Source organism: Haemaphysalis longicornis, unplaced genomic scaffold (assembly GCF_048455015.1).
Source record: "Haemaphysalis longicornis isolate Haplotype H1 unplaced genomic scaffold, Haemaphysalis longicornis Haplotype H1 scaffold_7, whole genome shotgun sequence".
Lineage (NCBI taxonomy): Eukaryota > Metazoa > Arthropoda > Arachnida > Ixodida > Ixodidae > Haemaphysalis > Haemaphysalis longicornis.
Window position 1 is genome coordinate 81,756,594 of NW_027526422.1, and position 13,868 is coordinate 81,770,461.

At 46.9% G+C, this 13,868-nt stretch overlaps 1 protein-coding gene across 1 annotated transcript; it reads left to right on the forward strand.

Annotated features, from left to right (window-relative positions):
- The first annotated feature begins 1,843 nt into the window (after nucleotides 1-1,843).
- LOC144146380 (uncharacterized) lies at nucleotides 1,844-2,374 on the forward strand. Its single transcript, XM_077678335.1, has one exon. The coding sequence runs from the start codon at nucleotides 1,844-1,846 to the stop codon at nucleotides 2,372-2,374; it is 531 nt and encodes a 176-aa protein (XP_077534461.1).
- The last annotated feature ends 11,494 nt before the right edge of the window (nucleotides 2,375-13,868 follow it).

A 13,868-nucleotide genomic window follows, 5' to 3' on the forward strand; every position in this document is an offset into this window, starting at 1 on the left:
TGTTAAGTATTTTTTAAAGTTTATATCCAAATCTTTGTTATCACTGGCAGAAATGGCAAAAAACTGAAGCGTGAAATATGGTCATAAGTATTTCTATATTCGGGGACAACTTTCTATGGCAATGGCGAGAAAGCTACGGGAGGGGTGGTGAAGTGGCTGGCCGAACCACGACGTTTCGCTGCTCACATTGGAGTAGTCCCACAAACATTATTCAATGCGCATAACCTATGCAATCTAAAAACATAGATTTCTTTTTTAACCTTGCATTGACGATGCCAATAAATGGCCATAATATAATCGCAAGTAAGCGTTACTTTTTTGATATTTTCGGTTTTGTTTGGTTGCGGAAATTGTCACTGGTTGCATGAAGGTTCTCTTCAGAAAAAAAATGGCGTCTTAGTCGACAGCAGCTACTTTTCCGTCCGATAGGCCGCCACTAAATTCGTCTCGAAAGATTTTCAAAAAGCATCAAAACCAAAAGCTTTCAAAACAGACCAAGCAAGTTGTCTCCAACATGTAGGCCCAAGTGAGACTGACGCAACCAGGGCTCTCCGTCGTTTCCGCATTTCGTTCGGTTAGCCAGCTTACCGGCGTAAGCGCGCGTATGGTCGCACGGCTGAAGAATGAAGTTTTTCGTGGTACCCCGAAGTCCACAAAGCTCAAAGCGCTTCGTTTGTCGACTGGGAAACCGCCTGCAGAAACAGGAAAGACAAGAGTACAGTGGCACGACATCATCACCATTGCTGCTCTCCGGCGAAAGTGCATCAATACTTCATTCGCAACGAGGCGCCAACTGCAGAAGAGATCATCAGCGATGTGACGAGCGACCCCGATATGGTGCTGCCAAAGCTGAGTGTCAGAACAATGTGTCGGCTTCTGAATGACAATGCAGTGGCTGTTCGACAGCGAAAACGTAACTCTACGCTTCTGGAAAGGGAGGACTTCATCTTGTGGCGGCGGAAATACCTGCGGACCCTTCGAGAAATGCGAAAGCAGAAACGGTACGTGGTTACTGTTTCGATTTGGCGGACAGATAGATGAATGTCTATTCCCGCGATTAAAATAAATATTTCGTATCCAACATAATCTGGAAGTGGAAATGTAACAAGGAAAAATAACGATGGAATTTCTTGTACAGCCAAATATTGTATTGCTGAGAGGTAGTTATCAACACCACTCCGCATGCATACTGGCATTCACTTGATTTTTTTCATGGCGTTTTTCTGTATCCCTGCCTATTGTTCGTATTTAGCATGCTATTCTGGTTCAGCAAGTGAAGGGATAAGTATCGATCGACATGTTCTAATAATGTATAGATAGCACTCACTCACTGGATTTTGTTAGAAATGTGAGTCGTGTACGTTCTGCTAACTTTTTCAATTTTGGTATTTTGCGGTGCTACCAAAAACTAAACATACCTGGCTGTGTAGTATAAGGATGTTAGGTGCAAGCAATAAATGCCTTATCCTTCTTAACCAACCCCTCTCCCCAAAGAAAAACTCGTGCCTCTGTCAGTTTCGCAGGACTATATACTACCTCGACGAGTCTTGGGTCAATGCTGGGCACACCAAGGGAATGGTGTGGGAGGAAACCATTGTGTCATCCCGTGAAGACGCCCTTTGCAAGGGTCTAACTACTGGGCTTCGGGCACCAAGTGGCAAGGTGGTTGGCTCATCGTCCTTCATACGGGAAGTGAGCAGGGCTTTGTGAACGGGGCATACCTCATTTTCCGTGCGTCAAAAAGTGCTTCCACTGACTACCACAGTGATATGGATGGCCCAAGATTTGGGAAGTGGTTCGCAGAACAATTGTACCCAACATTGATCCACGCAGTGTTATTGTTATGGACAATGCTCCGTACCACAGTGTTCAGACCGAAAAGCTGCCTTCGACTTCGTGGCGCAAGGTCGACATTCAGTCTTGGTTGACTGCAAAAACTATCTCGTGGTGTGATGACCAGTTGAAGCCCGAGCTCCTTCGGCTGGTTAATGAGAACAAGCACAAGTTTTTTGGATACCGGATTGAAGCCCTCACCAGAGTTGTTGGTGATGACTTTGTTCGGCTTCCTCCTTACCACTATGAATTCAACCCTTTTAAAGTGGTGTGGAGCCAGGTTAACGGGTTTATTGCTGCCAACAACACTTCATTCACTCTCGCTGAAGTTGAACGAATACTCAACGTAGCCATCGCCCTCGTGACCCTCGAAAACTGGGTCCGGGACTGCGCTCATGTGGAGCATCTTGAGAAAGAGGCCCGACAGCGGGATGGTGCAATCGACACCAGAATCGACAACGTGGTGATTCTCCTAGGTTCCGACTCCAGCAGCTCTAGTGACTGCAGTGACAGCGAAACTAGCGGTTTAGAGGAGCTGTGATGAAACCGGCGTGCGCTGACCTAAGTGGTGCTGGTCGTGTGGGGCGAGTGACAAGGTATTTTGGGTACGGTTCTGGTGACCGTAAGCTTGGAAGTACGCTCTGTTGGTTCATTTGGTGCTGCCGTTGTGTGGCAACTTACACAGAGCCCCCTGTTTATTTTTCCAATGTCCAGTAGCTTGGAAGTACGCTTTGTTGGTGATGTGGTGCTGGCCTTGTGTGGCAAGTGACGAGGTACTTTGTCCTCTTTTCTGGTGGCTAGAAGATTGGAAGAACGCTATCTTGGTGTATGTGGTGCTGCTTGTGTACAACTTACAGGACACCTTGTTTACCCTTCTGATGCCCCGCAACTTAGGAGGTAGCTGCTCATACGGTGCTGGATTTTTGCAGCCCCAGGCAATCATTAAGAGTGCTTGTTGTCAGTATGTGAATTAGTCTTCAGGTTGTCGGTTGTGAGTGCCAGCTAATATGTACTTGCTGTACCTTCGTCATGCATAACATGGAACCTGACGACGAACGCTGGTACCAAGCAGTGAGGAGTGGCGCGCCACGTATCCTGTTGCACCCAGAAGAATTGCAATGGGAAAATTTGATTGTAAACAGAGGTTGTAAACAGTCTTTGCAAATAGCAGTTACCTGTGCATGAAATGACAAGACTGCAAGAAATATTTTGCAAGAACTGCGAGATTGTAGTGATGACCTCCAGAAATGCATTATTGAGTAGTCTATCGTTTGTAATTGTTTCAGTCATCTGGAAACAATATACTACCATCAGTTGCACATTGTAAGTGAGGTAATCATTTGTACTCACTTGCTCATGTTTTGTTGGTCTTTTAGACTATATAGGGTAGATTGCTGAGGTAAAAACCATTTCCGGCTCAAATAATTTTTTAAATGTGTGTTTAGAAGGGTTAAATGGCGAGGAGTATTAAGAATCTTCAATGCCTCACTTTCAAATGTCGAAACGCTGTAGGTTTCTTTTGCTAACAGCCTTAGAATTTGTAAAATACTAACTTCCCGAGGCCCTGGAATATGAGGTCGAACACGCGAAGGGTAACGGCACGCTTTCATGAAACAGAACTTACAGAAATGTTCACTGCCATGGGGATGGGCAGTGTCACTTTGTCATGTTTGTGGTGCAATGTCAGGTACATCTATGCTGTTTTCAGATTTATCATGAAGGAAAAACTGTACACTGTGCTCAGTGACTGCAAATAACTGCTAACAGAGCTAGAAATGTTTGTTTGGAAATACGTGGCTTCGTGGCTTTGAGTGCTCAATTTGGCTTGAAAGACGGGGTTTACTCCTGTGACTGGCGTTCGTGTGCAAGTTTGTGGTTGTGTGACTACTTGCAGTGGCGTCCAGATTTTGTCCAGCTGATTACGCAGGAAATAAATAAATGAAACCAAACAATTCTTTCTTCTGCTTCAATTTTTCACGTAGCACACACTATTCCTGCTGACTAATGCTCACGGTGTACCCATGGCAAACTGTTTGCAATTGCTGGTGGCAGCCCTTAGTGTCGTAGTTTTACTGCTGGTTCTGGAATTGTGTGTGGAAATCCTGGCCATAGCCACACAATTGTATATTTTTGCAAAATTTTGGAGCACTTTAGCGAAGGTGCGATGTCATGTCGCCGCCAAATGAAAGTTGGTGAAATGGACGAGCAGGATCATCACTGGTGAACCCACGCGTTGGGCTTGGGCACAAGTAAGAGCGAGCTGAAGCCAACATCAAATTTACAGCCATGCATACCAGGCAGCTATTTTTTTAATATAAAGCCAGCCATGCTCCCACAACATTGATGTAACTGACAAAGAAAGGAGGCTGTTGCAGCCAATTGGAATGTTGATGAGGAGTTAGCAGCTATACGCAGCTAACGCGAATTGTGTTGCCTGGTTTGGAAGCCTATTGAAATTTTGCTGATAGGCCCAGTTTTGGGGTGTTCGAGACGGTGCTTTTTTGGGCAAGTGAGGCAAAAAGTGTGCGAGTGATCACACATTAAAAATGGAAAGAGGTGGCTTATCCACCAATCTGAGAACGGCTCGACATATTGGTGCTTGGCAAAGTTAGCTATTGCAATGTACTTTACGATGTCAGTGACCACATTACTGGCAAAATATTTAGTGACCAATTGTTTTGAAACTTTACGACGAGCGCTAACTATGCAGGTGTTTACACAGCGTTACGTTTTTCAGCCGTCTAAGTGCTGACACGCCTTTATGCTGTAAATAGGCAACTTAGCGAGTACAGTACGACTGCTATCTCCAGGTATAAAACCTGCGCCCAGTAGTATAACGAGACACGCCCGAAATCCTGCATGATGTTCATCAAAGATATTATAACACGAAGGCGTGGGGATTGAGCGCAGGATTCATGGGTTCCGCAGCGCGAGCTTCCCCTATACGCGTTCCGAGCTGCGGGTCCCCGAAACTTCTCGGGGCCTGCCTAAATCAGCGTGATCCAAACGGTATTTGACTTCGCGCTGTAGTGTGCGCGTGCTGCCCCAATGGTATAGCAAGCCTGCGCTATGGAAGAACGCTACACGTGCCCGTTGTGCTGCCCAGTTTTCGGCTAAACAAGAGTTTAAATATCAGTGCCTGCCCTGAAAACGGCAGCGCTGGCAAAATCGACGGCGTTTCTGGGCGGTTCAGAGTTCGACGGTACCGTCTACGCTATAATATATTAGGTCGGTGTTTGTTCTCCAGTGAATGCGTTGGCTTTTGCTTAGAATCAAATGAAACGTAGAGGAGACGTCAATATACCGGCATGATTGGCGATCACGGTTCAGCGCACTCAACCCGAAAGTTCACGCGAAGAAAGGAACTCTAGCAAATGCGTAAGCGCCACGCCGAAACCGAAACCGAAACTAGTTTACTGGGAACTACTTTGGCGGAGTAACACAAAGTAGTTCGCCCCCTCCCCGCGCAGCTTTGTCTCCATTGCACAGAAAGTTTTCCGCGAGTATAGGTGCGTTGTACTGGCACAGCTGTTAACATAAGGAAAGATATTTAGGGTCACATATTTATATAAAAAATTGGTCGCCTTAGGGCCCCGAGAACGTGGATGTTCTGCAAAGCTGTTGTAAACGACTACAAATGGTAATGGAGGAGGGAAGCAAAAATTTGTCGTCGTATCGGTGGGCTTGTCGCTTGCGCTCGAGTAGTGTCACCAGATAAAGGTACAGAGTATGGTAGTCTTTCATCCTATTGTTCTGTGCCGGCGCCGTGGTCATTGATTAGTTCGCATTACGTGACATAAGTTTACACTGCGACGGTGCATGGAAGCTGCCATTAGGCTGTTTGGGCGTTTTAGTCGGCCAACTCTGGCAGGCTAGCACGTCCTCCCTGGTCCGCAGCAGCGCCCCACTGACGTCCTTCCGAATGCGAATCAAAGATAACGCGTGTAACAGCATTTAGGCTGCAGAAGTGTGTCCAAAAATGCCGTTTTTTCAGCATCTTCGGTAGTGTTGTAAACTTATGACCCTTTCGAAGTTAAGGGCGAGGCCGTAAATGCGGCAATCTCGCAATCCTGATGGATGCCATAATGTCTGACGTTGCTGACTCTTGCCTGAGTAGCGGTACCCTCATTTCCTATCAACTAATACTACGCTGGGCGTCTCTGGCGGCAAATGCTGCGTCCTTTCTAGCTTGAAGCAGTCGATTAGTGTAATGGGCAAGGACTGCAGAATTTAGGGACACTAGTCCTGTATAGCCTTCAAAACTCTTCTGGAATCATAATCTTCACGAGGAACACACTGGTCGTCCGTAGCCTTCAAAAATCCCCGGCAAACATATTCTTTACCAGGCACACATGGCGGCGGGGTTCCCATTGCTCACAGGTGCCTTATCATCCAAAATGCGGTTTAGATGGCAGTTTTGTGGTTTCCCTAAATGAAATCTCAGCTCTATGCTATATGCCTGAATGGCCTGACGCATGCGCTGGGCGCCTTAGGCCTGGACGCCTATGCGTTTTACAGCAAAGCTATCCACCTCTAAAGGTTTCATCGCCGTGGGCAAAAACGACCACTGTGGGCAGAAACACGAAGGCACCAATGCTTAAAATGCCGAGAGTGAAACGATTCTGCTATAAAGGTCTTTCAAAGGGCACGAGGTTTTATCTCATATAAGGACAACTGGAAATCATACGGATATAAGTACACGTCCGCCAAGATATCCTCGTTACGAACTCCCGCTGTGGGTACCTGTTAAGAAATTGATTTTGACAAGAGATGGGAAATCACCAAGAGGCGACGACCGAGTTATTTGTAGAAAATGCGTCGTGAAATATACGAGATGCGCACAACATCGTCGAAGTGCACAAAAAAAACTGCCCGCTTTGGGAAAGATTTAAAGGTCAACAAAGATGCGCGGCAAGAAAGTTAAATTATACATGGCACTGTTTTACACTGTAGGTACAAATGGCGAGGGGGGTGTATTAGGAGCAATAAAGTTTTGCTTTAATTTTCGATTAGAGTGCCTGCTGGTTATCCCTTAAAATATTATAATCGCTTGTTTCATGTAACAAAACATTACCACCGTTCCCATGCATGAAACTGACACATGCAGTAGCAACAACTTTGGAATATATTTTTCCGGTAAATAAAAACCGACAAAATAAACCCAGAGTGTGTGTTCGTGAAAAATAATTGGTTTGAAAAGTAAACTCAAACTGTGTTAGAACGGTGGTTCGAGGTAGTTGGTGGTGTATACTGAAATTCGAAACAGCGCAAAAAGACGGGACAAGGCAACAGTGCCTTGTGTCGTCGTTTCCTTGTCCCGTCTTTTTGCGTTGTTTCAAATGTCAGTAAACTCAAATTTCTTCTTCTTCTGTCAACAAGTGGTTGATACGCGCATTTTTTCCTACTTATATTCCCAAGTCTGCTTGTTCTTCGACTGCTTTTTTTGTTTGCCACAGCAATAGAAGCACTACGTTTGCACGTATAAGGGCGTCTGACACACTAACACTGTAACGTGGGATCAGCCCTTTGTAAATGTTGCGCCTAGAAACTGCACGAAGCAGCCTTCCCATAAAATTTGGTCAGTGTTTCTTCCCTGAAAAAGTACTCTTTTCTCAAGGAAAAATAGTAAATCACCGTGCTTCCCCGCATCCAACGTCAGTAATAGTCAAAGTGCAAAATCAAGCCTGCTTCGACCGTGTTGGAATGCCCCATCAGATATACGGCGGCTTGATAACGCCATGGACTCAAGTTCTATTCCTACTACCAAAATCAACTTTTTGCTTGAGCCGTTTCATCCGCTTTTGTCTATCAGCATCAACCTTCCGTGAAAGCCATTCTGGGAAGTTCTTTTCTTGCAGTGCCTTTTTACGCGGACGACCCGCGCCATCAGCGGGGCAAAAAAAGCGCCGCGTTAAACTCAACAGTCTTTGTTGGATTGAGGAGCCAGAACTCTTAAAAAACAGGGAGTCGCAACGCAGGCTGCATCGCTTTTCGAATAAATGACGGGGCCAAGCAAGCAGCTTAGAAAAATGTATAGTCTTGCGGCTACTTAGAGAACTGTGACACAAAAAAAATAAAATTTTAGGCTTTCGCAAGCCTGTCTGCCTTACAGGGAGAGAAAAACTATTTTCGTTGAGTTAATGTCTTCTCGCTTTCTTGAAAGCCAGCTTTCTATACATAGGGTAAGCCGCACTAATTTTGAGGTTAAGTAGTATAAATTATTTTAATTTGACACTGACATTCAGACAGGTGGCAGAATTTTGTGTCACTCCGTGATACGGCTGTACGCATAAACACAACTCCTTCAGTTTCAATTTGGGATTCAAAAACCGCCTGAAACATTTTGAAATACTGCATTTTGTAATTGTTTGACTTCGGGGCAACTGTTTAAATTCCTCCTTGTATCTCATGTACATCAAAAAGCAGATAAATGTATGGCAGCAGAGCTCACTGTAAAGGTTGCCAACGTTCGTAAAACCAATCGATATGAAAATGCGACTTTCAATCTTTCTAGGGGCAGAAAAACAGCTTAGATTTAGACTGTTTTAAGTAATGCCCTTTTATATAGAAAAAAGAGCGGATACTCAACAAAAAAAAACGGTTCTCTGTATCTCAGGGAGATCAAAGATGATATCTCAGGGAACATGTGCCCGTGCTATGGGCGTCACACTCAGCAGAAACGCTGGTGCGCGTACCGCGGCATACTGCAGGCTTTAAAGGGGCCCTGAAAGGCGTTTTGAGCACACTAAATGAACTAGCGCAATCGTGAGATTGCGTCGTCGACGTCATCTGTGCCAAGTATTACTCGTTTACGCGCAGCGGAAACCTCACACTTTTTTTGCAAAGTTTGTCACTTTTTTCTCACCCTTCCCTTCGTGTTTTTTGGATGCCGCCATCTTCACATGTCTAGGTCATCGACTCCCAGATGTTCGTCATGAGCTATAGGGCGGCTTTTTTACGCACTGCCGGCAAAGAGATGAGTCGTCTGCTCAGCGTCGGCTCGCCGGCTGATCTGCCAGCGAAGTGCCGGAGTGCTTGGACATTTTACAACAAACGAAACAAGTGTAAACAAACGCTCAACCGTTTGTATTGAATGCAACACGGCCATAACACGACATGAATATTCTCTTACCTGAGTACGTTCCCCAAAGAAAGCGCTGAAGCCCCGTGGCACTTCTTTTGTGCAATCGGAGAGAACGCCCTGAGCCGAAAGCCCGGGTTTGACGCATACATTTTATTCAAATTCAAACAATCCAGAGATGCGTTTCGAACGAACACAACGTGACAACATGCGTTGTAAGTGTGAACCGCGATTGACAGATGATGGGTTGCCTCCTCCTGCCCGTCGTAAATTCGGCATTCACCTCGCACGCGGTTTTCGGGTACGAACAGCACGTCACTTAACTCTGGCGCACAAGCCGAGATGGCTTTTAGCCTCGCACACTGCCCATCCCCATGCGAGGTTGTGTCGTACGTCGCTCGAGAAAGATAATCCAGACCATGGGAAGCACTATCCACCCGCAGAAGGACAACGTCGCATTGCATCGCGAAACAAAGGCGTCCACAATACACACACCATCGCCTCCTGTAATGTCAAACGCATATCCCACTTCCCAATGGGAGTGAGTTGAACGCCTGCAGTGCCCACATGTCGCGGGGTGGGGCCCCGAGCTAAACCGGGTTCACGCAACCGTAACTGACTTCTAGAGCGGTTTGTGCCTTGTTGACAAGGCAACCGATGTTTGAGATTGTCAAAGAAATGGCGCTCACTCCAGCGCTAGAAACCTCAGAGCCGCGGCGGAGCAAGTTTTCCCAACGTTTCCGCTCTCCACCACGCGCCGCCCCAAGCTGAACTGGTCACATGATTGAAGCCTTTTGTACACGGGTTCTGTATCGGTTTAAAATATCTTTGACATTCCGCCTGCAGTAACTCTCACCGCCGCAAAATAAGACTCGGTTCCTGTACCGCAATCCTGTACCGCAAGCACACGAAGACCGAGACGGCTGGAGGGGATGCTGTAGCGGATTCACGAGAACAGCAAGTCAAGGCCATCCTGAAGTTCCGGCAAGTGGAGGCTGAAAGCAGAGAGGAGAGTCGAGTGTCACGCGAAAAACCCAATTCAAGGAGGTTGCCAGTCCCAACGTGACACCATCTCGAATGCCATCCACCCTAGCACTGGCAGCATAGTCCGCATCGCCAGGTACCTATTCGGGCAGGGTGCGCAGACTAAATGCTCCATCTGCGACGTTCCAGGACAAGCGACGCATAGGTGCCAGGTCACACTATCAGCGGAGGAAAAGCGCCGACGGCTGTCCAGGAATCATTGCTGTTTCAAGTGTGCGAAGCAGGGCAACACTGCCCTTAATTGCCTAGCCACAGCATGGCTCAAGTGCGACCATTGCTCAGGGCCCCACATTTTTGCACTGTGCGGCATTTGGGGACGAGCAACAATGGGCACTCCACGACCAACTACTCCTATCGGAGCTCAAAACCGAGCGGTGGAAACACAACCAGTAAGGCAGGTGACAACAGCCCCTGCAAGCAGCACGTCGTCGTCACCCGTGTTGCTCCAAACCGCCACGGTGTGGGCGTCGAGAAACCGCGACCGCGTGCCGGTACGAATACTGCTTGATACCGGAAGCCAACGCTCCTTCGTTCGTCAAGACGTGTCGCAGCAACTGTCTCTGCCCAGCACTGGAACTGAGGATTTGGCAGTATTCCCATTCGGCAAGTGTAACCGCCCACGCCAGTACAAATGCCGGAGGGTGAACATAAGTCTCTTCGGCCGCTTTGAATCAAATGAGCTGACCCTCCAAGCTCTGGAAGTGCTAGAGGTATGTACGGGAAGGGGCCCGACCATAGAGAGCACTGTAATTGCAATGCTGCGTGACTGGAATAAACAATTGGCTCACGAGCCCCAAGAAGATAAACCTCAGGACTACGTGATAAGCGTATTTATCGGCTCTGACAATTACTGAAGGATTGGAACCGAACGTGTCGATCACTTCACCAAAACCCTGTGCGCCGTGGAGACAATATTCGGCTGGGTCGTTCAAGGAATTTCCACTGACGCCTGTCATCGCCTGACACCACATTCCACCAGTGGAACTCGATTGTTCCTGGCTTGTACTGACGATTGGCTCATGGAGTTCCGGCCGGGAGACCCGCCGGAGATGTGGCGGTAGGACGCCATTGGTATAAGCGACACGGACGAGGAGCCCGACGTGAACAAACCCCCGCCGCTCATACAGTTTCGTACCGCAGTACACAAGAGCTCAGGTCGCTACGTAGTACCGGTCATGATCAAGACACCTGGGCTTACTTCATCCATGAACCGGACTGTAGCCGATTGCAGTGTGAAAACACAGATTCAACGGTTTTAACATCAGCCAGAACTGCTTCAGAAGTACGACGCCGCCACCATCAGCGAGTACTTCAAAGATGGCCATTCTGAGAGAGTAGTACCTTCTCAAACCACCGGACAGACTGTTTACTACCTACCTCATCATACGGCAGTCAGGCACGAAACTGTTACTACCAAGGTCGGCGTCGTGTTTGATGCTTCATCGCATGGTTACGGGAAACCGTCTTTAAACGAAATGCTGATCAGGGCACCAAACTTGGTCCTTATCTCCTACAGCTTCTCCAGCAGTTTAGGTGCAGCACCATCGTTCTTTCCGCGGACATGCGGGAGGCCTTCCTGAAGATAAGCATTCAACCGGAAGACAGAGACGCTTTCCGTTTCGTGTGGATTGACTGATTACCGACCTGTGACCATACCTTCCCGAGAATCGCCGAATGGCGTATGACCCGGGCTAGTTTCCGAGCGTTGGCTAGACCGTTCTCGCTTTGAGCCACTCTGCAGCACCGCCTGGAAACGTGGGAGACAGCAAACCCAGACATTGCAGTTCGCCTACAACGGTCATTCTTCGTGGACGACTTAGTCATATGCGCGTCGTTTGAAGAGCAGGCATTGGACATTTACCGGGAAGCAAATGCCATTATTGCCGATGCAGGAATGGTTCTTTGAAAATGGTGCTCTAATTCACCCTTGCTCTGTACATAATTCTTCAACGACGGGCTCTCACTTGTGAACGTCACTGAGAGGAGCTCCAAATCCAAAGTACTTGATTTGCTAAGGGACCGCTCATCAGATGATATCGTCATCACCACGCAAGGCATTTTTTCGTACCTTTCAAACCAAACATCGACGAAGCAAACCATTTTGAAGCCTTCGCCAGGCTCTTCGATCCGTTGGGCTTCATCGCTCCGTTTCAAGTGAGGGCTAAACTGCTGTTACAACGGCTCTGGCGACAGGGCATTGGTTCGAACGAGTCTCTCACACCAGACATCGAGGACTTGTGGACAGAATGGGTATCAGAGCTCCTGGTACTATCTGCCCTGTACATTCCACGTTGCTTGTTACTGGCATCGCAAGGTCATAATAGTGCGACGATACATTTGTTCGCTGATACCAGCCCTCATGCATATGGCGCCGCAGTGGTCGTACGTTACCCAGTATTGGCCTCAGTTTGGCCAACTTACTGGGCGTGGCATATGGCGCATTACCGCGGCACAATATCGTGATTTTGACTTTGACTGTAACAGCGCAAACATTCTCTACCTTCTTGAATGCACCATTTTCCGCACCCAGTACGTTGGTGAAACTGAGAAACCGTCATACTGGCATACCGAAAGGTTGCCAGAAACGCTGGAAGCAGAACAGGTGGTGAGAGGAGTTTCTATCAGAAACTACCTGCAAGCCTCAGGTCAAAAGAAAAGGTAGAGAAGGGGGGGAATAACTACGTCCAGGAAAAAAGAAAAACAGGGAGGAAAACCACACAAACACATACACAAAAAAAGCAATAATCCCACAACTGAAATGGCCCGTGTCGCCAACAGAAACATTCCTGGAACAGGCCTGTCCTGAAACTGAAAAACGAAAAGATAAAGTTAGAGTGACATACGGGGCACAAGCAAAGCGGAGCAAAAAAATAAAATGGAATTTCACAGGAAAGGTTGGAGGGATGCGGGCGTGTACTGAACTGGAAGCGAAGGAATTAAAAACAAAAAGAATAGGTGACCAAGTAAGGAGCAGAGTGAGGGGTCATAGCCTTTGGGTAAGGTCTATATTGCATAATGCAGTATTCCCTGTATATCCTGTTTAAATATATATATATATATATACAGGATACATTGTTCGGTTACTTTGATAGCGCTGCTACCTCTTGCGGTGCCTCGTTATGAGACGTATATGCTCAAACTCAAAATTTATAGTCAAAATTGCAGGGTAAAATGGAACCCTAGTGGGCTGTGCTGCATCAGGCTTCACATGTGATCCGACTTGAGTGTTGGGTTAGAGTAGTTATGCCTATTGCGAACTTTGGTGATTTGTCACGCGTCCCCGTTTTCACTTGCTGTGTTGTGAATCAGCAAGCGTTGCTTAGTACTTGCAAGGTAGTTCCTAATCACATTCGCTGAACTCAGGGAGGGAAAAAAGCAGAAATGACTTTGCTGTCATCAAAATTTTCACTGTTGAGTGCCAAATGGTCCAAAAATGTGGCCAGTACAGGGTAGCACGTAGTACAGGAACTGGCATACGCTGGCTGCTTCTTAGTTAGGGGCGGCACCATGTTAGTTTTTCTTCTGCTGATGGGATGTTTAGTGGGGCGGTATTTTGGAATTACACGTGTATTTGGGATCATTTGAATTACAGTGTATTCTTGCCCTGTAATATGCATTTAATGTTAGCAGGATTAAAGCATCCGTTTGAATAGATGGAAAGTTTTAATTACACACATTTGATTCCACATCTCAACACCCATCATACTTTCCTAATAAGGATTTATGATGTTTAAAGCGCACAGCAAATGATCCAGCGCAGACTGTGTACCACCACTTTTTATACTTATCTGCTTAGGGGATGGGGGGCTCCACTTGTGCTATAGCAGCAGCTAAGCAAGAGAAAGGGACTGGTTTTTAAAAATACAAAAATGTATAAGGATAGAGAATACGTAATTGTTTTTACCTACGG

What these genes read in the sequence shown, in the direction of transcription:
- LOC144146380 (XM_077678335.1), top strand. Translation starts at nt 1,844, where the DNA reads ATGGACAATGCTCCGTACCACAGTGTTCAGACCGAAAAGCTGCCTTCG.